The sequence below is a fragment of the Caenorhabditis elegans genome, chromosome II (genome assembly GCF_000002985.6).
Source record: "Caenorhabditis elegans chromosome II".
NCBI lineage: Eukaryota > Metazoa > Nematoda > Chromadorea > Rhabditida > Rhabditidae > Caenorhabditis > Caenorhabditis elegans.
This window is the reverse complement of record NC_003280.10, coordinates 9635712-9663467: the sequence shown is the minus strand read 5'-3', so window position 1 is coordinate 9663467 and position 27756 is coordinate 9635712. Positions and strand designations below refer to the sequence as shown.

Here is a 27756-nt window from a genome sequence, read left to right as displayed (position 1 = left end):
TGAATGAATAACAAAAAGTTGGTTATTGGCCATCTATCATAACAAAATAGCAAAGTTAATCAAATAATTGAAACAGATCAGAGCACAATTTGTGTTAAATATCAACAGCAGGGTTAGGTAAAACTTTCGGGTTAGGAATACATTAATATCTAGTCATTTCAACCACATTTTTATATACATATGAAAGTACGTTTGAAAATTTGCTGACTTATTGTAAGATGTGCTTGTTATTTTATCAAAAATACTTGATTTTTTCTGGTTTCCACTAGATTTGACTTTCTTGCGCAATATGACACAAAGCCTTGCCCACAAAAATGCCTGGCAATGTTACTTCCAGAGTTGCTAAACTAAATTAAGTTAATCGGTGATTTCTTCAAATCTGCAGACCAAACTCCAGAAACTGGCTACAGGATAGACTAGAGTTAGTGGTCTTGATATCATCATTGTAATCCAATTACTCACTGATTCTGCGCAAGGAGTCACAAAATCGTCGAGACGGAGACACAAAAAGTGTGTCAGATAGTTGCCGTTTTTGTGTCCGATTTCTTGTAAATATAAAAACAAATTTTATTTTTGGAAATATTTGTTTAAAATATACAGACTTCGTTTACAAGAAAATACAACTAAATGAGTGTTATTTTACTTGCTATTCCAACTTTGTTCATTGGTTTTATCAGGTATTTTTTATTTATTTCTCAAAGCTAAATATATTTATTTAAGTTACTACCTCTGGATATGGACATATTGGAGACGGCGTGGTATCCCTGGACCTCTAGGTTATCCATTAGTTGGAAGTTTTCCAAAAACTCTCAAATCAGAATATCCTCAATACTTACAAATCAGAGATTGGACAAAACTTTATGGTCCAATATATGGATACACTGAAGGAACCATTAAAACTCTAATTGTTTCTGATATCGACATTGTTCGTCAAATTTTTGTTGAGCAGTATGACAACTTCTATGGTAGAAAACTGAATCCAATTCAAGGTGATCCGGAAAAAGACGAGAGAACTAACTTGTTCTCGGCTCAAGGATTTAGATGGAAAAGGCTCAGAGCTATATCTAGTCCTACTTTTTCGAATAACAGTTTGAGAAAAATCAATGTAACTGTGGAAGACAGTGCGATGGAATTATTGAGACATATTGAAGAACAAACTTCGGAGGGACAACAAATTGATATGTTACAGTGAGTTTTCGATGTATTGGAAAAGTAATTTAAATTTTAAATTACAGATTCTACCAAGAGTTCACAATGGATACTATAGGACGAATTGCAATGGGTCAGACCGACTCGCAAATGTTCAAAAATCCACTTTTGAAGTTTGTCAGAGCGGTTCGTTTTGGTACTATTACCAGTGAAATTCAACATATATTTCCAGATATTCGGAGATAATCGAAAGCATATTCCCCTCATCGGTGGAGTTTTTCCTACTCTTGCTCAAGTTTTTCGATTTTTTATGTTGAAATTTCCATTGTTGGGAGCAGCCAATTTCATTCACGTCAACAAAACTGTTGTGACAGCCGTTCAAAATCGTATAGATCAGAGGGAGAATGATAGAAAAAATGGAATTGAAATCGGAGAGCCACAGGATTTTATCGATTTATTTTTGGAAGCAAGAGCAGATGATGTGGAGCATTTTCAAGAGAATAATGGGGATTTTTCAAAGACTAGTAGCTATGTGAGTTTCAGGAGAAAAATTATTCCTGAATTTAAAAAATTGCAGGGAAACCGTCAACTAACAACTCAAGAAATAGTCGGTCAGTGTCTCGTTTTTTTGATTGCTGGCTTCGATACAACTGCTCTATCCTTATCCTATACTACATTTCTCCTAGCAACACATCCAGAAGTTCAAAAGAAATTACAAGAAGAAATAGAACGAGAATGCATAGAACCATCAATTTCATTTGATCATCTCTCAAAACTAAAATACATGGATTGTATTATCAAAGAGACTTTACGTTTGTACCCTTTGGGAACAATGTAGGAGTTTTAAATTTATACTTCACATAAAAAAACAATTATTCCAGGGCGAACTCTCGGAGATGCATGAGAGCCACTAAATTGGGAAATGTAGAAGTTGAAGTTGGAACAATGGTTCAAGTAGATACTTGGAGTCTTCATACTGATACAAAGATTTGGGGAGATGATGCGAAGGAGTTCAAGCCAGAAAGGTTTTTTTTTCAAAATTAAAAAATATATTCAGATGTATTATTGGCTTAATTTTTGAAAGTTTTAAAAAGCGAATCACTTTGGAGAGTATTCCACCTTTTAAATTATTTAGTAAGAGATCCTACTAGTTATTATTTCAGATGGCTTGACCCCAACTGTGACCAAGTTTTCCAAAAAGGAGGATATATTTCATTCGGATTAGGACCTCGTCAGTGCGTTGGAATGCGATTGGCTTATATGGAGGAAAAGATGCTCTTGGCTCATATTCTTAGAAAATATACATTTGAAGTTGGCACCAAGACAGAAATCCCATTGAAATTAGTTGGAAGAGCCACGACTCAACCGGAAACTGTTTGGATGCATTTGAAGCAAAGGATATGAACTCAATAATTTTCGACCCTCTTTGTTTGTATTTTAGTCATCGAAAAAGCTTTCAAATAAAACTTTCTTGCTTTTTAGAGTCTGAAAATGTTCAGCCTATTTTCTGAGAAACTCGTCTATCCTTTAATTGAAGAACAATTTTGAAAAACATATCAGACTAATTTGGTATTTCTACTAATTTTACTCGCATAAACTTTTGAATCATCTGATTGTGAGCAATATTGGATCAAGAAATCAGTTTTGTTAAGCTGCTGGCTCCCCGGAATCAATGCTCATAAACTTATCTGTAAACAACTTGTCCTTTAACTTTTCCAGTGATATCATTAGTGCTTTCCCATTTTTCTATTTAATATTCTTATCACTATAACTGAATGTCAAAAGAAAACGCTCATAATTTAAAAAACGTCAGTTTTAGACTGATAACTCTCTCCACAATTCATACTAATTTGACCATTTGCTACTTAAATTTTTTGAAGCATATATTTATATTTTCAGGAGAATGAAGTTTCTTCTTATTGCTTGTTTGGCAGTTCCTGCAATCTTAGCTCAACAGACGTCTGCTCCAGGTGGAAATTTGTGTACTTATCCTCCACAAGGAGATGAATCAAACCAAAAGGCTGTTCCTATTCAGGACTTCAGAACGTCTGGATTAGATTTCGTTAGGTCAGTTTATGTTCAAAAATTGGAACAGCTTTAGTAATGATTGGTTTAGGCCGCGGCCAAGTTATGTTGAGCCAACTCTTGATGGTCTTACTAGTTAGACCCAGAAAAATACTTTGGCAACAGTGGGATACTAAACGATTACCAATTTTTGAACCACATAAATAGCCGAATATCTTAATTTAAAAAGTTTCAGACCAAATTGGTGCATCACCCACTGTGCTGACCGCAAATCTGTCAAAGCTGCTGTTCGCTTCCAATTTGCCAATCAGTCAACTGCAGTCCGTAAGTTAACATAGATCAGTACACTAAAGTACATGTAAAAACATTTGGAACATTATGAAAATACCAGTAAACATCCTAGAATTTAATGGGAATTTTCAGCAACCTACAAAGTTCGCCGTACTTTCACCCGTTATTCAGGAATGAAGGTTCATGCTGAGCTGATCAGCGGAAACCCGACCAAGCGTGACGATGATCCTTTTAGTAAGTGATTTCATCTTATGGTATAAATACATGTCAAAATTTCAGACTTCTGTATGGACGATGCTGTGTCGGCCCAGATTGATACTATTGTCAACACCTACAATGACATCGAAACCATGTCAGAAGCCCTCAACTTCTATATCAACAAGCCAGGATGGGCGTATATTATTTACGATGTAAGTTACACAAGTTTTTTTTTGGAAAATATATAGGTGTCTACTATTTCTACTTGAATACATATATTCAGATGGGAGTACCACCAAGCATCATTGAGACTGACAATGTCAAACACGATATGAACTACTGTGAGAAGTCTTCTAACAAGGTAAGTACTCAGAAAATGTTGTAAAATGCAACAAAACCAGACCTGCAAGTATCCGAATTAGAAATTAGACCTCACCAAATTTTACAAATTTTTCAGCAAATGCCGGATGGAACCTACATGACATATCAAGTATTCGCAGGACTTATCAAGGCTAATTGATTTTTTTCTTTTAATTTTTAATAAACGATTTAACTATTTAAAGTTTTACATTGAATATTTGATTCTTATTATTCTCAAAATGAAATCATTAGTGATTTTTCAATATTTAATTTTCCACTCTTTATTTTCCGTTATCAACACATTCAACTGGCAAAAGAGGAGGCCGGTGATGTGGAAAATTTCAGTTTTTAACTGATAACTTCCGATAATTTGACCATTTGCTACTCGCTTTGAAACGTTTTTGAGTATAGTTTCCTTTTCATTTTTATCGAGAGTTTTTAGGAAAATGAAGCTTCTTCTCCTTGCCTGCTTAGCAGTTCCAGCAATTTTTGCTCAACAAACTTCTGCTCCAGGAGGAAATTTGTGCAATTATACTCCAGTTGGAGATGAATCCACACAGGATGCAGTTCCAATTCAAGATTTCCGATCCTCTGGATTGGATTTTGTGAGGTTAGTATATTCCTTTTCAAGATTAAATTAAGAATTCATGTAAAGTCAGAGTGTCTGATCTAGAATTGTTTTATCCTTTTAATCAATAATTTTAAATTTAATTATTCAAATCCAGATGAAAAAATCCATTTCTACTTTTCAGACCAAATTGGTGCATCACTCACTGTGCTGACCGCAAATCCGTCAAGGTTGCTGCACGTTTCCAATTTGCCAATCAGTCAACTGCAGTTCGTAAGTTAGCGTTCAAAAAATATTGAAAGCCACTTCCTAGTTTTGAAAAATATAATTGAAATAAAATATGTGGAACTTTATCTAACTCATTTTCATATATTTCAGCAACCTACAATGTTCGCCGTCACTACACCCGTAAATCTGGAGTCAAGGTTCATGCTGAGCTGATCAGCGGCACTCCAACCAAGCGCGATGATGATGATTTCAGTGAGCTCCTCTTTTTCTAGAGTAAACCTGAAATTCATTTGTTTTCAGATTTCTGCATCGACGACACTGTTTCTGCAACAATCGATACGGTTGTTAAGACTTACAATGACATCGAAACCATGTCAGAGGCTCTCAACTTCTATATCAATAAGCCAGGATGGGCTTATGTCATCTATGATGTAAGTCATATCAGAATCAGAATTGGCTCACTGCTGATAAAATCCAAAAATTCAAATCCGAACTTTAACCCTATCCATTTAAGATGGGAGTTCCACCAAGCGTCATTGGAACCGACAATGTCAAGCAAGATATGAACTACTGCGAGAAGTTTGCCCAAAAGGTACACTTTTATTATCTAAAGTAGATAAAGCTTTTCTACTTTCAGCAAATGCCGGATGGAACCTGGGGTTTGTATCAAGTGTTCGCCGGATTGATCAAGGCCAACTGATTTGTGATTTTTTGGGTTTTTCCCACAACTAACAGTGCAGATGTAATTTGAATAAAACTTTGAACATATAATTAATTTTCTGGAATATTTTACAGTTCGTAAAATTGAAAAGTAACCTAGAGTGCAGCCAACTAAAAGATTTTAGATTCAAATCTTTTTGGAATTTTTCTTTGTAGTTTTTGAATCTATGATTATGTCGATTGTCAGACTGTTTCAGAGAGAGTTAATTAAAAATATTTACCCAATTTATTCATATATTTAGCGCATCTTATCTTACAACAAATATTTAAAGTTTTGATTTCTGGCCAAAAAGTCGGTCTGGAAGCGGTTGTGGCTGTTGAAGAAGGTCGGCAATCAAATGGAAACGGTCTGATCCAAAGAATGAATGCTCCGATCCATCTTCTGTGTGCACATTGATCCATGGAGCACCATATGCCTGAAAAAGTAAAATTGCCAATTTTTTTTAATTCAAAGATGAATAACTTACCATCAAATCAACTCCCTTATTCGTATTCTCCATCAAAATCTTTATATATTTCTCATCCTTGCTCTTTTCCACAATTTGCTCCGGATTCTTAACACCAACTGCCTTCAATACTTCCACAAAGTCTTGATCCTCAAAAATCTTCTCACTTCGAGACCACAATCTGACCCACATTTCCCGAGCTGCTCGGAGCATCAGCTCCTTATCCTGCTCCTGCAAAACCAACAAAACCTTCATTGCTCCAGTAGTACGGTACTTTTTGATCCATTCCATGAACAATGGTGGTGGAGTCAATGGAATATCCCAGAACTTTGCAGTTCGCTTCAAATCAGTCATCATCATAATTGATCGAGCTGGGAGCATTGCTGGAGGACGATTTCCTGATTCTTTCATGACGGCTCCGAGGAAAAATGGAATGTAACGGATTGTTACTCCTTTCCATTGGGTTTCCAGTTTTTGGAAGACCTGCAATTTATCATTGCATAATTTCTATAACTATAATAAATTTACGAATTTTAAAACTAAAAAATATTATTGTACCGTAACACTGTTCAAAAAAAATTCCTGACTTCCTAGGATAAGAGAACCATCGACACATGCGTACAACCACAGTTTTTTATGTAATATCGTATATAAAAAAAACCAACCTCAAAAGCAATATAACTGTACGGAGAAATCACGTCAAAATAAAAGTCGATACGTGGAAGTTTTGGCATTTTCCAAAATTAATTCGAATTTTTGGGCACGGCGAACGGAAATCTGCAAGACAAAAATCCGTAAGTTGAGTGTAGATTTGGAAAAGATGTTTTGAAAAATATTCGCGGGAACGATAAAGTAGATCAAAGTTATATTTTCTGCAATTTTTCTTTGAGAACCCGTTTAAAAAATTAAATAAAAATTGCACAAACAACCGTGTGGTTTTATAAGTTTTCGAGACAACGAACTGTGATCTATGTTCGGTTTGCAGTGATAAGAAAGTGGGAAATGAAGATAGATGCAAAAATAACGTGGGAAAATAATAGTTCTAGAGAAGTAAAGCAACGTGGTGACTTGTTCCACACCGTGAGACTACACTGTAGCTTGTATCGGGAAAAAGATACGCAGAGATGACAGACAATCTGGTTTCTCTGCGTCTAGCTCTCTTGGTTTGAATGATGCATTGGGGAAACTACAAGAATACCTTGGATATTTGGAAAACGCGTATATCAATTTCTTAACCTTTCAAAAATTAAAGCTTTTCTGGATACCTGGAAAGTCCCAATTCGCGTTTTTTACATGGAATTTTCATAAAAGCTTTCTTTTAAAAATGTTTATTTTCTTTTTCCATTGACATATTTTGCATAGCAAGGATCTTTGGAGCTTTTCAAAGCACAAACCTTTGGAATTCATTTGCCGGTGTCTTTTGAGTACCTGCACCTGACACCTGGCACCTGACACCGAGAAAACATTTTTCCTGTGATCATAATTCATTTGGAATTTTTATCAATCAAGATCTGCAATCACAATATGTATTGTGACGTAATAAGGCCATCAAGACATATTGAAAGATTTACAAGGGTTCGGGGAAGAAGGAGGGAGGATAATAAAATGACCACGGGTGTACATTGTTATTCTTTTATTTTTATTTTCTCGCGCGTTTTTGGTTCTACTTTTTGAACTATCTAGTTTAACATTCAACTTCCTCCTTGAATATTTGTTAAATTTCTAAAGTTACGACTAAAAATTGTTTGAAAATTTAAATTTTTTGTCAGGTGTTATAATTTTTGAAAGTTTGAACTTTTTGCAGACTAGCTGCTAACACCTTTATACCAATATTTGATAACAAATCGTATCAATATAAAAACTGATAAGATACTAGTTAGCTCGGTGCATCATTTCAATTTCGAGTAGACTATTAACAATAGTTATTTGATATTGAACCTGCTATATAATAATGTCTGATGTGAGTTTGGACCTATTTAATTGTCAGTTTGGAAATTAGAAACACTGGTTTTACTTTTTGAGTTAAAATGATTTTGAAAACTAATTAAACAATTGAATTTTCAGTCTGAAACAATGTCTGCTGCAAAATCTGCTGCCCATATTCTGAAGAGAGTGTTGATGGTTCCACCAAAGCATTTCACAGTCGAATACACAATCAATCCATGGATGGGAGGAGTTGTTGACAAGCAAAAAGCTCATCAGCAATGGAATTCTTTGAAATCTGCAATCGAAAACGCTGGTGTTCCAGTTTTGACAATGGAGCAAACAGAGGGTCTTCCAGATCAAGTTTTCGTTTGTAATAGTGGATTGGTCTATGATGATCAGGTTTACTTGTCCAGATTCAGGCATAAGGAAAGGTGAGTTTGAAAAAAGAATAAAGGAAATTGTGTGTGAAACATTTTATGTTTTTACAGAAGCGGTGAGCAACCACTCTACTTGGAATGGTTCAAGAAGAACAATATCAAAACTATTGGGGAAGGATATGAAGAGGTATAAATTTGCCAGAGAATTTTTGTTCTCCATTTTGAAACATAAAATTTCAGATCTTCGAAGGCGGAGGAGATGCTGTATTTTCTGACCGTAAAACTCTTTGGGCTGGTTATGGAGAGCGTAGTTCAAAGTCTGTCTACGAGAAAATCAAGGCACTCGGGACTTTTGATATTGTTCTCTGTGATATGATTCTTCCAAACTTTTATCACTTGGACACTTGTTTTGCTCCAGTTGATGAGACCAGCGCCCTCTACTACCCACCTGCATTCTCTGAGGCAACCAATAAGGAGGTGAGTTTTTTTTTGAAATCCCTAGTTAAAAAACTTTTTGTGTGCAGATCCTCCGTCGTCTTCCAAACTCGATTGCTGTCTCCGAAGCTGAAGCAAATGCTTTCGTGTGCAACGCCATCACTATTCGTGATACCGTAATCTCCCCAATCGGTGTCTCTCAAGCAACCAAGGATTATCTGTCGGCTCGTGGAAAACGTGTCGAAGAAGTTGATATGAGTGAATTTATGAAAAGTGGTGGAGCTTGTCAGTGCTTGGTGCTCAGATTGCTCTAATTGTGATAGGATGAATTGATGGCTGGATATTTGAATTTTTATAGTGAATCTTTGATGAAGTTTTGAATAAATAAAGCGTTTACTGGAATATTTCAAATTGGAGTGTTGGCTTTCAAAAAGCCGTCTAAAAAATTGAGAGTTTGGTTGAGCTTAAGCCAAAAAGAGTCAAGTAAAAAAGATGCTATTATAATATAGCATTGTGAAGCTATCGAGAAATCAGTGTTGTACGTAAAATTTTTCAAAAAAAAAAATTCTGATTTTTCTCTCACTTCACTGCTTTACCGTTAAAGTACGGATTCCCGAGTTAAATTTCAAGTTAATTTTAAATTCAGATAAGTTTTGAACCTTTTCAGCTTTCAATTTGTATGATCTTCATTGGAAAATATAACCACAAAAATCACATGAGAAAGATACTAGAACCGGTAGGAGGGTAAGGGTGGCACTGAGAAATTCTAGAATTGTAATGTTACAACTGATCACTTTTCTTCTCATCTCTCTTTTGGGTATTTTGTTGTGGTATTCATTTCTAGAAAAAATATTATATTCTGTATTTCAACAAATGAAGAAGATTACTTTATTATCTGGAATTTTGTTTCTTATTGGATATTCTGATGCAGAGGTTTTTGAAAGGTTATTGTTTAGTTTAGTTTTTTCTTTTATATTTCAAGAAATTTCAGTCAAAATGTTCGAGTTAAACGGAACGATTTCACAAACAACTATGGCTATGGACCATTCGGAATAGGACCTACAAATGGAGGATTTGATAGTTATGGGTTTTATAGAGACAAGTTCTATAATTCAGGACTTCCTCCACTTTATTCATTTGCTTCTTATCGTAATTATTATCACGAAATTTCATTCCACAAGAACAAATACGGACAGCCAGCGCCTACGGATTTCGAAACTTTACAGCAGGAAAGATACGGTGAGTACTTACAATATATTGAAAATATGTTTTTTTTTCTTCATATGTCTGCCCGATTTCTACAAGAAAAGTATTGAACATCACTGCTAATATATAATATATTTGTGGTACAGTAGCTGCAAACTTTCACTCTTCTCAAGACCCAAATCTCCTCATTTGCGCGCGTATTGAAAATTTCAGAAAGCCTTAAATTGTAAAGTCGAAATAAATTATCGAGCTCATTGTTCATCTGGATTATTTTTAAAAACCTCAAGACCTAAATATTCGAATTTTCAGGACCATATTACGATGGAGTCTGGGGATACGCGGATCATTCGAAAAATTGGTTTGGAAAACGTTAAATTTGTTGTTTTTACTTCTGTTTTTTTCTCAAATTAATAAAATTAATTCAATTTTTTTGTTTGAAAAATTTCTAAAATTCCTACGCGACCTTCTCAAAAAACATCAGTTGATAAAATCTTGGCACGTGTAAACCCGAAATTTCGAATCAGTCGATTAGAACTTGAATCAGTTCAGAACCAAGTCAAGTGCAGCCGCAATGGGAGTCGAAATTTCGTTGGATCCACCAGTTTGCCCGATCCAGGCCAATGGAGGAGTCTCGAAGCACAAGATGATCAATCATTGCGACAAAATTTTGGCCTTTAAGGTTGGTATTTTACTTATCGTGAGGATATAGACAGCAGGGGTGTACGTCAACTGGCAATAAGTTTTTTTTCAAAACTTTGGCAACTGGCAATAAGTTTTTTTTCAAAACTTTGGCAACTTGGGCCGAAGCTTCGTCAACCGAGAGTTTCCGGTTGCCGCACAGCCATGATAGCCAATTTTACAGTAGACTATTTCAGGTCAAATCCTCGAACAACTCAAACTACAGCGTCAACTTGATCTACGGAATCTTGAAAGTTTGCGATGTCAAGGAGTTGGTCATCACCAGAAAGGTATCGAATTTCTGAACATAAGAACCTAATTCATTAACATTTCAGCCTGGAAAGCCACAAGCCGACAAGTTGATCATCCAGTACTGTATGGTGGAAGATGAGAACGCGGATCCAAAACCATTGTTCGCAAATGGAGTGCCACCAGGAGAGCTTTCTGGAGAGACAGTCATCAAGTTGTCTGCTGCCGAATGAATATGACACCAAAGAAAAACAAGATATTTTTAAACTGAGCATTGTATGTAAAAATGAAGATTGGAATTGTTGTTCTGGGTTTATTTTTCTTTTCATTAGTGTTGATTCTCAGAGGGAATTGTAATCTGAATCTGAAAAGCTTCAATATTCTTAATCAAAAAATGAGATTGGCCTTGAATTTTTTGGCTTCTCCACTGCAGGTTCTTCCGGTCGCCTGAATTTCCTACGTGATTCTATTCGATCGCGAGAAGATTCAAGGTGACCATCGTAAGATGAAATTTAACATAGTTGTCGTATACATAGATAGGTAGTTTTTATAATACATAAGAAGCAGAAACTCTTCTGTTTCTGAAAAAAAAATTGGGTCGGTCCAACGGATAGACACTATCTCGAGAACGAGTTTGGTTAAGATATTACTTAACTTTCTGAAAATTTTATTATTTGTTCCTCAATGCCATTACTTCACAAATTAATAAAATCACTTTAATTTTCGTTTTCACAACTTTTCAAATTTCCACGCGACCTTCCATATTCTCAAAAAAAAACATCAGCTGATAAAATCTTAACACGTGTAAAACAGAACGTCCGAATCAATCGATTAGAATTTGTTCTGATTTAAAACCAAGTCAAGTGCAGCCGCAATGGGAGTCGAAATTTCGTTGGATCCACCAGTGTGCCCAATCCAGGCCAATGGAGGAGTTTCGAAGCACAAGATGATCAATCATACCGATCGCCATATGGCTTATAAGGTTGGTTCTTTATTTGCCGGAAAACTGGTCAATTGAAAATACCATGTCAGGTAAAATCCTCAAACAACTCAAACTACAGCGTCAACTTAATCTATGGAATCTTGAAAGTTTGCGATGTCAAGGAATTGGTCATCACCAGAAAGGTATAAATTTTCTAAATCTAGGAACACAATCTATTACGAAGCCGTTTAAAGATGAAAGTTTGGGTCTCACCACGCTGACAATAAGTTACTGTACTTCGCAACGTTTTGCTCCACTATTGCATTATAACTTTCATATCGAATGAAATAGTGCTTCCAAATTTTTTTAATCAACGTATGATACAATCGCGACCCATAAAATGACACGAGTTACAGTAGCCCTTTGTCAGCATGGTGAGACCCATGCGCGGAAGATATGGCGGAAATTCTCATTCTTGGACTTCTATGTAATAATTTTCATTGAAATTTCAGCCTGGAAAGCCACAAGCCGACAAGTTGATCATCCAGTACTGTATGGTAGTTGATGAGAACACGGATCCAAAACCATTGTTCGCAAATGGAGTGCCACCAGGAGAGCTTTCTGGAGAGACAGTCATCAAGTTGTCTGCTGCCGAATGAATAATACACCAAAGAAAAACAAGATATTTTTAAACTGAGCATTGTATGTAAAAATGAAGATTGGAATTTTTGTTCTGGGTGTTTATTATTATTAGTAAGATAATTCTCACAGAGAAAAAACAGCTAAACGTTCGATAAAATAATTAATCTGAATCGTCTGACGAGTTTCCGTATTCTTGAGCAATAAGTGAGATTGGGTTTGAAATGTTTGGCTTCTCCACTGCAGGTTCTTCATCTTGGAGACTTGAGTTTTCCGGAGCGGCTTTTTTAATTTGAACACCCAGAGACGAAGCTGATTTTCTCTTGATTCCTAAAAGTTTCTGAGTCGCGGATGATGTTCCAGCAGTTGAAAATGAGGCATTGATTCGTTTATCTCTCTCTGCTTTCATTGTAGCCTTCAATCGTTCGGAAGCGGATGGAACAGCGCCTCCAGAAGATCCAGAAGACGTGGATGGTGTGTCAGTTTCTTCCGGTCGTCTGAAGATCCTACGTGATTCGATTCGATCGCGGGAAGATTCGAGGTGATCATCGTGAGCTGTAATTTAATAGTTTTTATTGAACAGGAATTAAAAGCTGTAAATATTTTTTAATGATATAAAAGAAGCAAAAACTCACTTTTTGTATCTCGATATCTTGTCATCATAGACGCTATCCGTCGATCCTCTTCTGTTTCTGGTAATAATTGAGTCGTTCCAATGGATAGTTTATCACGAAGATTCGCATCTCGAGCACGAGTTTCGTTGAGGGATTTCTTCTCGTTCTGAAAATTGAAGAAAAATTAATAAATTTTTTGAAAATTTTCAAAGAATTAAAAAAAAAATCAACTGCATTTCCCAAAAATGGATTTTAAAAAGCCAAAAAAACCTACCCTAAACTGTGCTCTCAAAAACGAATTTGCTGTAAAATCGTCTCTCATTCTCTCTTGAATCCATTCCAACTTATCAACTCGTCCTTCTTCAGTAGCTGCTTTATCTTTATCTTCTGCTTCATGTTCTTTTTTAAACATTGCGTCTGCTGCGAGTTTCTGAGTAAAACCACGATCAACTGCTCCGATTTGTGCAATGTCGGTTGGATCGAAACGAAGTTCCTGTCGTGAGCATCCTTCCACTAGTTCGTAGTCGAAATTCTGAAGTTATGATTTTTTTTGAAGATTTTTGAAGATAAAATTAGAAATTTGAATTATATTTTTTTAAAGACTACATCCACTTCTTAAGTTAGAAAATACCTTTGGATCGGTCCGAATCACATAATAATTATCACAAAGATGGCATTTCATTCGAAATTCGTGAAGCGGTGTCGTGTAGTACATTCCAATTTTCTTTTTTTCTGCATTGTACCGTACTCCCATTCCAACATGATTATGACATCCAAGACACCAAATATTGAATGGCATTTCGAAACGGATCACCAAAATTCCTTGGTCAATCTTTTTGGCACGTTCGCGAAGCGCGTGGGTTCCATGATATCCATTTAAAGATTTGTGGGTTTTGTAATTGAAATCCGGCGGATAGTAGAAGTTTTGTCCTTTACGCTCTCCCATCTATAATTGGAATAAGTTTTACGTTTTCCAGAACAGAATAAAATTGGTATAAGAAGTAAAGACTTGTAAATAATAAAAACAGCTACACAACTGTTGAGGAGTTAAATTTTTTGAAAAGAAGGTAAAGAAAAATATTTATGAAAGTTAGTCAAAATGCAATAAAAGGGTACTCGTAGGTTTTTGTACATTGGGTAAAATCTGTGGAAAATGAATTATATCAAACTAAAATGGGTACTTCAACAAAAATAACAAAATTAGAACTTTTCTTAATTATCCACACCAAGCGCATGTGCTTCTAACGAGTTGAATCCTGTCTTTTTAGTCAATCGATCAATCGATTCTTTCGACAATTTCGGTTTTTCAGTTCTCGTATGCCACACATACACTTTCGTGCACATTTCCGCAAGTGGTTCCATATTATAACGATGAATTCCAAGATTTTCAAGAAAAGTAGATTCTTGATATCCACGAGGCACGTCGAATGAGAAAAGAGCGTTCGCGTTGGAGAGAACCAGAGAAATATTGACTGCAAATGCAGCCATATCGATCGGAAATGGACGCTCCGGTTTCCAGACAGCGTTGAAATGGGAAATCGATCCTAAAAAGATGTATTTAAAATTTAAGCAAGGACTGGTTATGAAAATTAAAACCTAGTTCAAATAAATTAAGGAAATATTTAAAAACCGTACCATTTTTCTCTAAAATTGGCGTTTCTACAAACATTCCACCAACTATTCCAACTGGCCAAACTCCTGCATTTTTCACTTTCCGCATTTCTCCGAAAATTTTCAGATCATATGTGTTATCATCATCTCCAAAGTACACAACGCCCTCTTTCACACCACTCAATTGATTTTGAATCCATAAAAGTGCTCGATTTCGTTGCTCAACGCCACGTGGCAACGTCCAATTGGGGTCATCGTATCTCATTTTTTGATCAGACGGAGTTCGAGCATTTAGATGTGTATTTGGAATTTTTGATCTTTTCAGAATTCCGGCGATGGATGGTGTGAGTTCATCGGAATCTTCTACAACGATCCAATGGAGGTTGGGAACATGGGAAAGCGTGTAGGATAGACGAGTGAGATCGGCTCGCTGAGCAGCGCGGAAATGTGTTGGAGTTATAAAATAAATGAAAGGCGTTGAACGATTAACACGTGGCAGGAGGGAAAGATGATCGCGTATTCTGTAATTATATTCTTAGAAGAATAAATACTTTTAAAAAATCTTACTGTGTATCAATCTCCTCAACTTTCCCATTTAATCGAACCAAATTTCGTTCTTTTTCGAATATCTGCGTTCTTAACCCGTCGCTTTTTCGTGTCAAAACTTCTATCTGAAAATTATTACTGAAATTTTGATAAAAGTGACATTTTAGTTACAGAAAAACAGTTGAAACATAAAAATAAACTCACGGTAGCTTGCAAAGTGGCCCGTTCTTCTTCCAAACTTTGTACCCGATTAATTGCATAAAATAGTTGCCAAACGAAGAAAATAACAAGTGCAATAAATGCTCGGAGCCACCATTTTTCTAGTAATCTAGATGGAAACATTATGTCGGTGCGGCGACAGGTCGAACAGTTTCATTTGGTTTATTTATCCCTGAAAAATTGAAATTTGGAAGTTCAAAAAGTGATCGACAAAGCACTATTTTAAGCCGGATTTGACGTATGTGGGATTTTTTAATTACAAAACACAAAAATCGGAAAAGTTTGTAACAAAAACGCAGAGTATTAATGAAAAGAAATACCAAAAAAATTTAAGGAAAAGAAAATCTCTCAATTCGCATCCAATAAAAATCAATAACTCTCACAGTAATTTAAAGGCGCAGTACTAAAAGTTTGAACGGGTCTCGCCACGCTATATTAAAGGCACATACAAAAGTTTGAATTTTATTGTTTTCAAAAGTTTTTCTCCGGTTTTTGATTGGTTTTTTGATTTTTCAACGCTTTTATCGCCATTTATTTTTTATCATTGTGCTTTTAAAAGTGTTTTCCTAATTAAAGAACGCGCTGCTCTATCATAAAACAATATTGTTGTTAGAAAAGACATAAATAGAACGAGAAAAATTCCTTCTCTAAAATAATATATGTTTCGAAACTTTTCCACTAAAAAATCAATATTATCCAAAGAAAAGAGCGAAATAGTCACGTGAAGCGGCGCACACCCGTGCCTGTGTCTCCATTCTCTCACATTTACCCCAAGGGTCGTTCGTTCCACGTTTTAGTCGAAATTCTCCTCAAAAAGCAGTTTTTTGTTACTTTCTGAAATGTGCATTTTGCCAATCTGATAACATGTTTGCTATTCTTGATTTTCCGTCACTTTTGACGGATTTTGACAGTTATAATACTAAAAAGCTGATAAGAAATCGAAATTGTAATGGATAAAAACAAAAAATGCTCCGATATTTTTGGAAATTTTTCTGAAAAAAATTCAAACCCATTTTCTATCCCTTCCGTTCACCCACCTGCATCAAAAAGGTGTTATTAAATAAGCAGTCGGGACCTCATTGGAAGTGACCTGGTACCGACGGACACTGCTGCGTACACACAAAACCGACAGTGTCTGTCCTCCCTCTTGGTGTAATCAAAGCTCTTCTGGTGACCTCCCATACCCTTTCTAGTCATCTTTTTGTAATAATTGGATTTATTTTTTGATCTTGAAAGAAATATTTCAAATTCACTGTTGTATAGGGTAGTTTTTTTCGAGTTCCTTCTTATTTACGGTTTCTAAAAATCAGTTCGGTATGTTTTTCTTTCCGAAATTTTTTTCAATTCTACTTGAACCAATTACATATTCTTTTCCTGTTTGTAATCCTCGAAATTTCAGGAGAGTTTCAGTTTTGCAATTTTTCTAGAGTTATTTTCGAGCGATTTATTTAAAGCGAGCGCAATTTGTCTGATGGGCAATTAATTCTAAATCAAAATATTGATATTAATCCATATATGTACGCACCTCGTATAAGGGTCACCCACTTAACCGGGTCACCTCCTCTCACCAATTGGTGACATGGTTTGGATTGATGGGTGGTTGGTTTCGAAGGACGGACTCCTCCTTCACCACACCCCACCCTATTCCATTCTACCAGTCAGTACTTCTCCTCTTCTTCCTCCCATCCGTCCCTGAATCGATACTAGGGTCTCTTCATACACTCGGCGCGGTGTTCCTCTGCACACTCATCACCTTACTCACTATTTCGCGAATCCTTTCTCTTCGGCACGTCAGATACGCAGAGAATTGAAGAAATGGGAGGTCTCGGGTGCTGTATTGCAGCTGCTGCTGGGAAAGAGACAGGCAGTTCGTTGCCTCTGCGTCTCTCCAAGCTACTGTTCGCTATGAGATATTTATGTGAAAGTGTTCAACAGTTTTCGATTTTTGTACGGCTTTCCATACTTTTTTTCAAAATGAAACTATCCACTTTATTTTCCATTTTCAAAGGAAAACTCCTCCTTCGTAAATTCTTATTTCATAATTGATTGTCCAAGTAAAAAGTAATTGTTAAATAACATTGAAATAAATTGAAACAAAAGTTTTTTTAAAAGTGTCATCTTTTTTCAATAAAATCCCATAAACTCGGCTCTTTCCCACATGTTCTGCAATTCACATGACATAAACATGAAGCTCGAGTCAGAGCACGTGTTTTCTGTCGAACACGAAATTTTTTGAGTGCCTCGGATAAATTTTTCTTTTGAAAAAAACAACTTTTGTATAATAAAACCGGTTTGAAATTTCCCATCGAATCCACGAACTTTCGGCATTTTATGGCATATTTTCTCTTTTCTTTTTCGCTTTCAAACCGAACAAATCATATTAAAAACATATACGCATACACAAAAATATGTATGTTGTATGTTTTTATGTTCACGATTTTCCGTATAGTTGTCGTAGTAGTTACGAGCAAATTTTGAAAATTCCGAAATGTTGCGGCTCTGAATCGTGGAATGCGAACAAAGAGAACAATGCCTTGTACTTTTTAATATCGCAGTTTGGGGAAATTTCCCCAATTTTCACCTTATCACATCGCTTTATTACTTCGTTTCTGTTTCTGTTTGCAGTCAATCAGTCATTGCAAACGTCTGATTCTCTTCTTATCATGAATCTCTTGGTTTGAAGAGAGGGGTTCTATCATTGTTAAGTAAGTTCGCTTTTCCGTATGATGTCTCGAAGATTAAGACGGCCGTCATTAGTTGAAAAGTCTCCTGATTTTCACTTTATCCCCAATAAAATGCTAAAATTTTACAAACGTTTAGTTTAAGCCCAATTAACGAATAGATCGATAGCTTTATTCGTCACTTGTCAACGCTGAAGGTTGCGGCTAGATGCATAAAAAGATATGCATCTTTGTATCTCTCGGAATCAGCAATTAGGCATCTCTCTTCTTCTCTTCTCCAAATGTTTCTCGAATAGATGTATTCGATAGGCTTGATTGGAATAAGGTGAGACTTTTTGAATGGAGAGGTGTTTGAAGGTCGCTTGGTGATGGTTCAAAAAGTTAGGCTTGGTTGGTTTTTCAGAATTCATTATTCAAATAGATTTTTAAAAAATCCACTTTGGCATATTTTCAGCTTCAGATTTCGCTGCCATGAACTTTTCAACAAAAAAATTATAAGATGCCAAAATAGTTCTTCTGTAGCGTTCCCACTTTTACTTATCAATAAACTAAACGAGTATTCAATAAAAGTTGATGACCACGCACACAAATCACACAATAAACCAAACAATAATTGATAACGGTCATCATTTTGTAATAGTGACCTCCCCCAATCGGGGTACCTATGTATCCTCTATCTGTCACCACTTTTTCATAAGATGAGTTAGTTGACCTGACATGGTCTCTATTTGTCCTCTTCCTAGTGTCTCCTCTCCATTCTCTTAGCCGGTCATCATTATGTGGCCTTGTGTGTGGTGCATAGGGACACTGTTAATAATTTTCCATGTACATATATTTTATATTCTTTCCATGCTTTCTCTTCTCCTCATGCAACTCGCTTTATTAAATATTAATAGCTCTCGTTTTTTTACAGGCTTTTGCGTGTTCTCCTCAACTTTACCCTTTTGCACATAAAATGGATGAGCAGCAACCGCCAGCCAACTCTCCGGCTATTTTTCATTCGCCACAAGCGATGCCGGTGAGACGAACCCTGGGACCACACAACTCACCCGTTAAATCAATGTCCACAAACTCATCGGTAAGAAATTTTTTACATTTTGGAAAAAATTAAAAAAAAATTTCAGGCTCATACATCGCCACGAGTCACACCTACAAAAGGAGCGAATCCTTACGGGGATCGATTTATGCCTCTACGTCAATCAAATATAGAATGGAATGCTCGCTATCATTCGATCAACTCGGATGATGACTCAGGATTCAAAAAACCAATGGGCACATCATCCTGTAATCGGCATTTGGGCGGTGGGCAGAATTCTGCATTCATGTCTGATTCGTCAACCCATCCAAGTTCATCTTCTCTCGCTGGATTAGGTGCTCTCGCAACTGCTCCATCTTCTTCTCAGTCATCACTCTCATCACATCCACATCAACATCATAATCATCATTCGTCGTCAAGTTCATCTTATCATGATTATTATCAAGGAACGTCATCTGGATCAGGAAATACTTCTCCAACAGCTCAAGCAGCTTGTATGGATGACACCAGAAGTAGTGAAGCCGTCCTCAGAGCCCTTCTACGAAACGAAATGCTGAAAGATCGAATTGATGACGTCAAAACGCAAGTTCAAACTTCCGAAGAAGTTATTGCCACGTTTTCCTTGGGTCCTGTCGTCTCTGCTTTCCCACAGCCCACTCAAGAATCCGGTACACGTGGAATTATACCACAATTGGAACGGAATGCATACGGTGGAAGTGTTGATACAGTATTCCCAGTAGTTGCCAACGAAGGAATTATTGATGTTACGAGGTGAGATTTTAATGGTTTTCAAAGTTTTTGTTTAATTTTGAATTGAAAATAAGAATTATAGATCCGAAAAAAAAGTTTTTTTTCTGTTCCAATATTTTCCGTTAAAAGTTAGTTTGAAAATATAGAAAATCACCTGATTTATCAAAAAATAACATTTATTCCAGTGCACTGGAGTTCATGAAAGTGCTCAAAAATAGCCTGAAAAGCCAAAAATTCCAAAAAATTAAAAACAAAGCTAGATAGTTCGATAATGGGTAATTGGCAACTTACAGGTCATGTTTGAGCACATTCGCTGAAATAAATATTATTTTCAGATAAATCGTGTTTTTTTTTAAATTTTTGACACTAATATTTAAAGAAACGTTGAAAATAATTGCCGCCCATCCCCGATACTTGTTTTTAATTTTTAATTGTAAAATTTAATGATATTAAAAAAATTTTAAATAAATAAAATTTTCATGATTTACATTTATTTCAACTTTAATTTTCAGAATCAGTGGTGCAGAATCTCCTACAATGGCCCAAATGATGGAACCTCGTCTTCGCTGTGGTGCTGACTCCGTAGCTGATATTCCTTTATCACCAGCTGCCAGTATCAACGGGGATACACCAACAAAAGCCCCACCACCAGCTCTTCCATTATCGCCAATTGTTCAAAAACAATCGCCAGCTCGATCACTTTTTACGTACAGTGCTAAAACGACGCCTGTTAAATACGGAGGCCAAGCAACAACTACAGCGACTTCTCCATTTGGTGGACCATTTGGAGTTGATTCGCAACGTTTGTTGAGGACTCCAAGGAAGCCAATTCGAAAAGTTCCAAAGAATCCGTATAAAGTTTTGGATGCTCCGGAACTTCAAGATGATTTTTATTTGAATTTGGTCGATTGGTCATCACAGAATCAACTTTCTGTGGGATTGGCAGCTTGTGTTTATTTATGGAGTGCCACAACGAGCCAGGTTGGATTTTAAAAAAGATTTTCAAAAAAAAAATCGAAAATTCTACAAAACTACCTATTGAGCCATGTTATTCCTATTTTTCCATTAAAAATTAATGTCGGATTAAAAAAAATATTGGATTTAACAGAAAATAAGAAAAACAATTGAATGAAGCATATGCAAAAGTTCTAAAAAATGGTCTGAAAGTTGTCAATAACCGATTATCATTTTTATCGAAATTTTGTTTTCGGCAGTTTGCAACTCTCATGCCATTTTCGAGCATTTTTTTCAAATGATTCAGTTAAATTAATTTAATTTTCAAATATTCTTCTTTATTTTGGCAATGAACGTTGGAGAAAAATGATGGAACAAAATTCTAAAAAAATCATAATTTAGTAGAATTGCATCCCATCTCCGTTTACGGAAAATTTTCAAAAAAAAATTGAAAAATTCGAGTTTAAAAATACTATGTTTATTTCACTTTTTAATAAATGATTAGCACATTTACCTCAAATTATCTTGCAATTTGTACAACTTTCAGGTGATAAAGCTTTGCGATTTGGGTCAAACAAATGAGCAGGATCAAGTGACATCTGTTCAATGGTGTGATAAAGGAGATCTTTTGGCAGTTGGAACAAGTCGAGGTGTCACCCAAATCTGGGATGTAACGACTCAGAAAAAGACACGAGAGCTCACTGGACACTCGTCAAGAGTCGGTTGCTTGGCATGGAATGCTGATACAATTTGCTCTGGATCCAGGGATCGTACCATTATGCATCGTGATATTCGATGTGATGATAATGATATGGGTAGAAAGTTGACGAATCACAGACAAGAAGTTTGTGGATTGAAGTGGTCACCTGATAAGCAACTTCTCGCATCCGGTGGAAATGATAATCAATTACTTGTCTGGAATCTGAGAAGAAACGAGCCAATTCAGACATACACTCAGCACAATGCAGCTGTGAAAGCGCTCGCGTGGTCGCCACATCATCATGGACTTCTTGTTTCTGGTGGAGGTACTGCTGATCGATGCTTGAGATTCTGGAATACGTTGACTGCGCAGCCGATGCAATGTGTTGATACTGGATCACAGGTTAATATTTTTAATAATTGAGCGGATAATATGATTTTAAATTTCTAAAACGAAAAAATCTGACGATAACCTAAATATTTAAATTCTAAAATCTGAAAAACGTAGTATACAATTTTAGAACATATACATGAATTTTCAAAGCTTACTTTTTTTTTTAACTTAAATTTATATTATTTTCAGGTTTGCAATGTGGCATGGTCGAAGCATAGCAGCGAGCTCGTCTCTACGCACGGTTATTCATTTAATCATGTAAGTTGTTTGCGAAAAATTTTAAATTTTCCGTAGAAATTCGAATAATTCAAAAACAGTGTTTAATGAATTCTTAAGCTTCAGGTAATCATCTGGAAATACCCAAGTCTTCAGCCTGTAACCAAGTTGGTTGGGCATCAGTATCGTGTATTGTACCTTGCAATGTCACCAGATGGCGAATCGATCGTAACTGGAGCCGGTGATGAGACTCTTCGATTCTGGCACGTCTTTAATAAGGGAAATCCACCGACGATCACCAGATCAAAATTGAATTTGCATTCTACCATCCGGTAGAATTTCATTTTCACATGTTTTTTGTTTTTTTTTTCTGAAGTGATTGTTTTCCAAGAAAAGTGCGACTATATTAATAGAAAATGTTTTCAATTTCTGTTAATGTATTTTGTGCCTTTTTAAAGAAAATTATTACCTCCCTACTCATCACCTTCCTCTGGTCAAAATTGCCAAAACTGGGTTACCATTTTTCAAAAAAATCAAGATAATCTCTAGGATTTTCGAATTGTATCTTCACATTGTTTGTCACGATTATTCAAAAAATTCACTTTATATGCTCGTTTTCTCAATTTCTGTACTCCCTCCAAATCATACCATGCATCTAGTCCCCATTGAAATAGTCGCCTTATTACAAAATTGTCAATTCCTGAGTTACGGATTTCACGAGTTTGTAATAATATGAAATCGCCCCTCTCGTCTCCTGAAAAACTATATGCTGTAAAAATTGGGATTCATCTCCAACCACTTTGCCTAGAATTTCTAGTTCTTCTTTTTTGTTGCTATGTGCTCCTGTGAATTCATCATCATGTAATTTCAATCGAAGTTCGGCTTTTTCGCTGAACACCCCACCCCAAATAAGTCTTTCAAAAACTTTCAATCGAATCCTACATGTTTCTTTTTTCGCCTAATATTTAAAATTATTGCTCCAGTCTGCTTATTTTTTCCCCCACTGCTCCCAGTGCTTCTACATTTTTTGTTCCAAATCCCCAACCCCTCCCCAAGTTTTTTTTTATTTTTACAAATTTCTTCCAGCTTTTTATTTGTCTGCGACATAATATATATTTTATTAAACTGATATTTCCTAGAATGAAAAAACAAATAAAACTCGTTTGTTTGAGAAAAAAGTAATTTATATACAGAAATTAGAAAATTTTATGGGTTTTTTAAATTTTTAGAAGACGAATCGGCACATAAATTCCAAATTCTTAGCTTCTTCAATCGAATTCACTCTTCTTGAATTATCATTGCATTATTATTAAGTGGAATAGTCAAATGTGTCGTACTCTGTGATGCTTTGATACTTCCCATGGCAACTGATAATACGACTCGATCTAATCCAGTTCCAACCGACCGAACTCGTCGCTCGCCTTTTTTATTGGGAGCCTGTAAATTGTGAAAACTTGGATTCGAATCAGAATTCTGATATAAAAATATTAAAACTGTTAAATTGATCACAGAATTCCAATAATTAGATAAATGAAAAATTACAGTAATCCCATGCCAGAAGGAGTTACTACAGGGTTACGGAAGAAAATCGAATAAAGAATACAAATGAAAATGCGAGAAAAATGTGTTAAATACATGTCTTACCACTGGACTCGGTATCACTTCCTCTTGTTTTGTCTGAATTTTTGATAACTTTTTTTTTGCATTTTTACTTTTTTTGACAGCATAAAATATGCTCCCTTTTGGAAAATTGAGAAAAAAACGTGATTGTTTCGTCAAAAATACGGTACCCGGTCTCGACGCGACAAATTTTTGTTAAATGCAAACGGGTGTGCGCCTTTAAAAAGTACTGTAGCTTCAAACTTTTATAACTGCGAAATCTGTATCGGTTTGTCTTAGTTTTTTTGTTAAAAATATAAAATTTACCGAAATACTAAAAAACAATCATTAAAACACTTAGATTCAGTAATATTGAAACAAGTTTTTCGGAACCTAACTAAATGAATAAATATAATTTTATTATTCATTACATTTTAAAAATAAAAATATTTTGGGGCAAATATGCCCATTTTTGGCAGAGCCGATAACTCAAATTCCGTGTATTCAAACTTACATCATAGACCATATAACCGCTACCAGTGTCACAATATCTTACAGTTGTTGCACGACATCGTTTACTTCCGAGACCCTAAAATGAGGCGGAAGTTATGAGAAGAGGTTCATGCGGAGAAGTGGATAAACCAACTACGTAGGCACACCTGCCTGCCTTCTGCCGAAGTCAACAAGAACGTAGGCAGGCAGGCCTAAGGCGAAGTTTTGACGTTTGATGTTTCAATAGATCTTTAGATTTTTTCTTAATACTAGCAATACCATCGAAGAATATGCAAATTCTAGGTTTCAAAATGATTAAATTTTTTCAAACTAGGTTATTCTTACTGGATTTATATACTTTTCTCAAATTTCACTTAAGCCTTTATGGAAAAATGAGCTACACTAACAGTGGTAGAAGCTGGGAACTGCTGGTTCAGTTTTATTTTCCAAAAAAAAAGGCTCACCGAATACGGTTTGATATGTAAATGAGTGAGCACACAATTATCGACATAATCCAAAATTTCACATCGAATCCTTGCATTGCAAACCAAATAAATCGGAAGTCGACAAGCACTTGCGACCACAGTCAGCAATGATACCAAATCCGAAGATAAAGTGTAAAGAGGCCGAATGTTTTCTGATAGTAATGACTCTTTATCTACCAGTTCCCAAGTGTATACTACAACATTGAGAAGGTTTGATGCCAGATATGAACATGTAACTGCAACAAGCATCAGCGTGGCGGCTCGGATATTCTGACGATGCTCTGATGTGGCGAATCGAAAGAGTTTCGCACCGAGGTGTTGAATTCGGAGACGATGCATTATTGCAAAGTTGAGGTAGAAACACATTATGAAGGGAAGAGCGACTGTGAGCAGATTTCGGAACCAGAACTGGAAATTTTATTATTAATTATTGATAGAAAAGTTGTTTTTTATTTTGAGATTTGTTCGATTTTCTTGGATATTCTAAACTAGGAATTCCATCAACTGTTTACCTTATATGCAGTTTTGTAAGGCTCGGACTCTGAGAATTCAGAGGGAATTGCAGTTAGTGACGTCACTCCGGTGCAATTCGCATTTGGTACAACCTGAAAAAATTGATTACTATCAAGTGGATAATTAGTTTTTCAAATTACCTCAAACTCAAAATACATTGGCCCCTTGGCAATAATTGCAATGAAAATACATGCCCCAATAATTATAAGCCGGTGATGACGAGCAAACTGGCACGCAATTTTTGAAATTGTTATGTACCTTTAAATATTGATTATTTTTAAATAGAAATCTTCCGAATAGTACAAACCTTTCAAATGCTGCTGCACAAATTAAAAATGCTGACGTTGAAATGAATACATGAGATATTGTGATCATAATTCTCATATAAGACCACCATGCTGCAGCCAACAGTTCAGATGCAAAATAGTCCATGTACAAATTGACAGGAAACAATAGAATATAGGCTGCTGATAAAAATATATCAGCTACTGATAGAAACATCAAATACACCAAGTGAGAATGTCTATGACGTGGATTCCTGCAGAGAACGACGAAGAGAAATGTGTTGAAGCACACCGAGATGAAGGCAATCACTGCACCAACTACACCCACCAACATTAGTCTGAAATATTAAAACTTTATTGTGCTATCAATCAATAGAAAGGATTGCAAAAGAGAGTTGATTCGGAATTTAGAGTATCTGATTAATTGAATAATTGCCCATGTCAAAAAAGGTCAGCTGTCCGAAATTTAAGCGGTAACTTCCTACCAACAATTTCTGAAAAGCTGCTCAAACAAGTTGCAGGTAGGTAGTTGCAGACCCAGAAACTGAAAAAGTTTGTCAAGAGCGAAAAGTTGTCAGAAAGTTGCCAAACTTTGCCTGGAAGTTATAAAAACCAAAGTTCGACAGAAAGTTGCAAATGCCAAGATTTGAAATTTTTTACATGAAAATTAAATTGTTCCAAGCAACTCAACAAGACGTTTATTGGCAACCTCCAGGATTTCTTAGCTTTTTAACTAATTTTCTTTTTTTTTCACAGTTTTCAACGATCTCATGATTGCTTGATGTTACAGAAGTTTTCTGAGAACCTTTCCTGCTAAAATCTGCTATTCATTTTTGGAACACTCTTCCCTTGAGTGAAGTTACATACGTGCGAAATTATTTTTTTTTTCTTTATAAATTATTTTTGAATGGCATCATTATATAATCAAGAATATCATGTTTCAGTTTTTCTGCAACATAAATAAATTATTCGAAAGCTATGTTTTATTCAATACATTATCCAAAATAGAAGACTTAATCTAGATTGATTTCAGCTTTCCAAACAGGCATAAAACATGTGCTCCTGCCTTCAAGATGACCTATGCCTACCTATAGGTATACTATCTAAGTAGGCAGGTAGGTAGGTACGATAGAAGAACATAGTTTATACACTTGATCCGCATATTGGAAAGATCTAGTGCACAATAAAAATTGCAAAATGCAACTAACCTGTTAAACTCGGGCGGTATAATTGAACAATTCATTTCCCACCACTCATCCTCATATGAATAACCATCAGAGCTGCTGAGCACATTTTCAGATGTATCAGCAATTTCCGTGCTACTGCTCATTTTGTGTAAGTGGATCTAGGAGCTGAAAAAAGAAGATGATCGGAAATTAAAGAAATGCGGTGTGAAAAATTCGAATAATTTTTTGAAATTTAATTAAAAGATAAAGGATGGCCTTGAGGGGTTTTTGAAATGTTGCGTGCGTGTGGCCTAGTGAAATAATTTAAAATTTATCGAAAACAACACAGCAATAGAGAAAGTAAAGACAATTTTGATCTTGTGAATGACTTTAACTTACAAGGAAAGGAAGTCAATCTAGTCCCGGACTTTGAATCGAGACATATGTCATTTGAAAGCTTATGTTTAGACTAGATCACCACAAAAATTTCAGCGTCGGAACTCAACTCTGAACCCCTGAAATCGCTATCTGAAAGTGCTCCAGTGCATTTTTTTGCTGAATTCTAGGTCAAGTAAATGGCCTTAAAAGTGGCTATGAGCGATTAAAAATTGTTTTTGGGGGTCTTTAGGGTCAAACAAACAATGTGGAAGCTTTTTGGAAATTTTTATTTTTTTGCAAAAAAGCAAAAAGCAAAAAAGAGTTTAGTTCCGCCGCTAAAATTTTTGTGGTGATCTAGGCTAACCATAAGCTTTCAAATGACATACGTCTCGATTCGAAGTCCGGGACTAGATTAACTTACTTTCCTTGTTAAGGTTTTTGGATCAGAAGCAAGTTTAAATTAGAGAATTAAAAGAATATGACTCAAATTTCTGCAAACTCGGTCAAAAACCACCAAACATAAAAAATTAGGTCAAGCTCAGATAAAAATCATGAAAAAAGAGATTTGTGGTGGTCGAAGGAAAGGAATACACCCGAAACTCTAACAAAGATAAATGGTGGTTGATTGTGCTCTCCTCTCCGCTAAGTTGCTCTAAAAGAAAACTGCTCAAAAAGATTTCAGAGCCAACTTTTACCAAAATT

The 27756-nt window shown here is 35.7% G+C and overlaps 12 protein-coding genes across 15 annotated transcripts; 8 read left to right on the top strand and 4 right to left on the bottom strand.

The window, feature by feature from the left end:
• The first annotated feature begins 583 nt into the window (after nt 1–583).
• On the top strand, nt 584–2629 carry cyp-13A10 (Putative cytochrome P450 CYP13A10). Its single transcript, NM_063684.6, has 7 exons — nt 584–677; nt 721–1188; nt 1236–1335; nt 1382–1681; nt 1727–1983; nt 2031–2174; nt 2313–2629. The coding sequence occupies exons 1-7, from the start codon at nt 628–630 to the stop codon at nt 2551–2553; spliced, it is 1560 nt and encodes a 519-aa protein (NP_496085.3). The 5' UTR covers nt 584–627; the 3' UTR covers nt 2554–2629.
• A 419-nt stretch (nt 2630–3048) lies between these two features.
• ZK1320.3 (uncharacterized protein) lies at nt 3049–4222 on the top strand. Its single transcript, NM_063683.8, has 6 exons — nt 3049–3216; nt 3410–3498; nt 3598–3699; nt 3745–3875; nt 3947–4024; nt 4121–4222. The coding sequence occupies exons 1-6, from the start codon at nt 3053–3055 to the stop codon at nt 4181–4183; spliced, it is 627 nt and encodes a 208-aa protein (NP_496084.1). The 5' UTR covers nt 3049–3052; the 3' UTR covers nt 4184–4222.
• Nucleotides 4223–4465: 243 nt separating this feature from the next.
• ZK1320.2 (uncharacterized protein) lies at nt 4466–5586 on the top strand. Its single transcript, NM_063682.6, has 6 exons — nt 4466–4633; nt 4776–4864; nt 4970–5071; nt 5120–5250; nt 5334–5411; nt 5457–5586. The coding sequence occupies exons 1-6, from the start codon at nt 4470–4472 to the stop codon at nt 5517–5519; spliced, it is 627 nt and encodes a 208-aa protein (NP_496083.1). The 5' UTR covers nt 4466–4469; the 3' UTR covers nt 5520–5586.
• Nucleotides 5587–5748: 162 nt separating this feature from the next.
• Nucleotides 5749–6779, bottom strand: gstk-1 (Glutathione S-transferase kappa 1). Its single transcript, NM_063681.4, has 3 exons — nt 6651–6779; nt 6007–6468; nt 5749–5955 (listed from the first exon to the last, which is right to left on the bottom strand). Exons 1-3 carry the CDS (start codon nt 6717–6719, stop codon nt 5806–5808), a joined length of 681 nt encoding a protein of 226 aa, NP_496082.1. The 5' UTR covers nt 6720–6779; the 3' UTR covers nt 5749–5805.
• A 1108-nt stretch (nt 6780–7887) lies between these two features.
• On the top strand, nt 7888–9123 carry ZK1307.1 (Amidinotransferase; the record flags this gene model as incomplete). Of its 2 annotated transcripts, NM_001027338.7 has the most annotated exons (5): nt 7888–7945; nt 8050–8342; nt 8400–8475; nt 8529–8765; nt 8813–9123. In NM_001027338.7, 5 exons carry the CDS (start codon nt 7937–7939, stop codon nt 9035–9037), a joined length of 840 nt encoding a protein of 279 aa, NP_001022509.1. The 2 variants fall into 2 exon arrangements, with proteins under 2 accessions (NP_001022509.1, NP_001379331.1); NM_001393160.1 differs by lacking the exon at nt 7888–7945 and having other exon boundaries at nt 8059–8342; nt 8813–9037.
• Nucleotides 9124–9515: 392 nt separating this feature from the next.
• ZK1307.2 (uncharacterized protein) lies at nt 9516–10359 on the top strand. Its single transcript, NM_063679.7, has 3 exons — nt 9516–9667; nt 9715–9962; nt 10239–10359. Exons 1-3 carry the CDS (start codon nt 9597–9599, stop codon nt 10301–10303), a joined length of 384 nt encoding a protein of 127 aa, NP_496080.1. The 5' UTR covers nt 9516–9596; the 3' UTR covers nt 10304–10359.
• Nucleotides 10360–10448: 89 nt separating this feature from the next.
• Nucleotides 10449–11160, top strand: ZK1307.3 (motile sperm domain-containing protein). The gene is made up of 3 exons (NM_063678.4): nt 10449–10608; nt 10805–10897; nt 10943–11160. Exons 1-3 carry the CDS (start codon nt 10501–10503, stop codon nt 11087–11089), a joined length of 348 nt encoding a protein of 115 aa, NP_496079.1. The 5' UTR covers nt 10449–10500; the 3' UTR covers nt 11090–11160.
• Nucleotides 11161–11667: 507 nt separating this feature from the next.
• On the top strand, nt 11668–12509 carry ZK1307.4 (motile sperm domain-containing protein). The gene is made up of 3 exons (NM_063677.2): nt 11668–11838; nt 11889–11981; nt 12291–12509. Exons 1-3 carry the CDS (start codon nt 11731–11733, stop codon nt 12435–12437), a joined length of 348 nt encoding a protein of 115 aa, NP_496078.1. The 5' UTR covers nt 11668–11730; the 3' UTR covers nt 12438–12509.
• ZK1307.9 (Coiled-coil domain-containing protein 130 homolog) lies at nt 12506–13977 on the bottom strand (the record flags this gene model as incomplete). The annotated part of the gene is made up of 4 exons (NM_063676.7): nt 12506–12972; nt 13053–13197; nt 13306–13563; nt 13663–13977. The coding sequence occupies 4 exons, from the start codon at nt 13975–13977 to the stop codon at nt 12581–12583; spliced, it is 1110 nt and encodes a 369-aa protein (NP_496077.1). The 3' UTR covers nt 12506–12580.
• A 123-nt stretch (nt 13978–14100) lies between these two features.
• Nucleotides 14101–15590, bottom strand: sqv-8 (Galactosylgalactosylxylosylprotein 3-beta-glucuronosyltransferase sqv-8). Its single transcript, NM_063675.6, has 4 exons — nt 15393–15590; nt 15210–15313; nt 14667–15163; nt 14101–14575 (listed from the first exon to the last, which is right to left on the bottom strand). Exons 1-4 carry the CDS (start codon nt 15528–15530, stop codon nt 14244–14246), a joined length of 1071 nt encoding a protein of 356 aa, NP_496076.1. The 5' UTR covers nt 15531–15590; the 3' UTR covers nt 14101–14243.
• A 3411-nt stretch (nt 15591–19001) lies between these two features.
• Nucleotides 19002–23315, top strand: fzr-1 (Fizzy-related protein homolog). Of its 2 annotated transcripts, none has more exons than NM_063674.8 (6): nt 19002–19166; nt 19213–19895; nt 20387–20855; nt 21376–21930; nt 22111–22179; nt 22264–23315. In NM_063674.8, exons 1-6 carry the CDS (start codon nt 19044–19046, stop codon nt 22471–22473), a joined length of 2109 nt encoding a protein of 702 aa, NP_496075.1. In that variant the 5' UTR covers nt 19002–19043; the 3' UTR covers nt 22474–23315. The 2 variants fall into 2 exon arrangements, with proteins under 2 accessions (NP_496075.1, NP_001382697.1); NM_001395804.2 differs by having other exon boundaries at nt 22258–23313.
• On the bottom strand, nt 23246–26868 carry ZK1307.7 (G-protein coupled receptors family 1 profile domain-containing protein). Of its 2 annotated transcripts, NM_001267289.3 has the most exons (8): nt 26719–26864; nt 25534–25848; nt 25367–25484; nt 25226–25318; nt 24693–25121; nt 24251–24325; nt 23782–23814; nt 23286–23574 (listed from the first exon to the last, which is right to left on the bottom strand). In NM_001267289.3, the coding sequence occupies exons 1-8, from the start codon at nt 26838–26840 to the stop codon at nt 23416–23418; spliced, it is 1344 nt and encodes a 447-aa protein (NP_001254218.1). In that variant the 5' UTR covers nt 26841–26864; the 3' UTR covers nt 23286–23415. The 2 variants fall into 2 exon arrangements, with proteins under 2 accessions (NP_001254219.1, NP_001254218.1); NM_001267290.2 differs by lacking the exon at nt 23782–23814 and having other exon boundaries at nt 23246–23574; nt 26719–26868.
• Nucleotides 26869–27756: the final 888 nt, after the last annotated feature.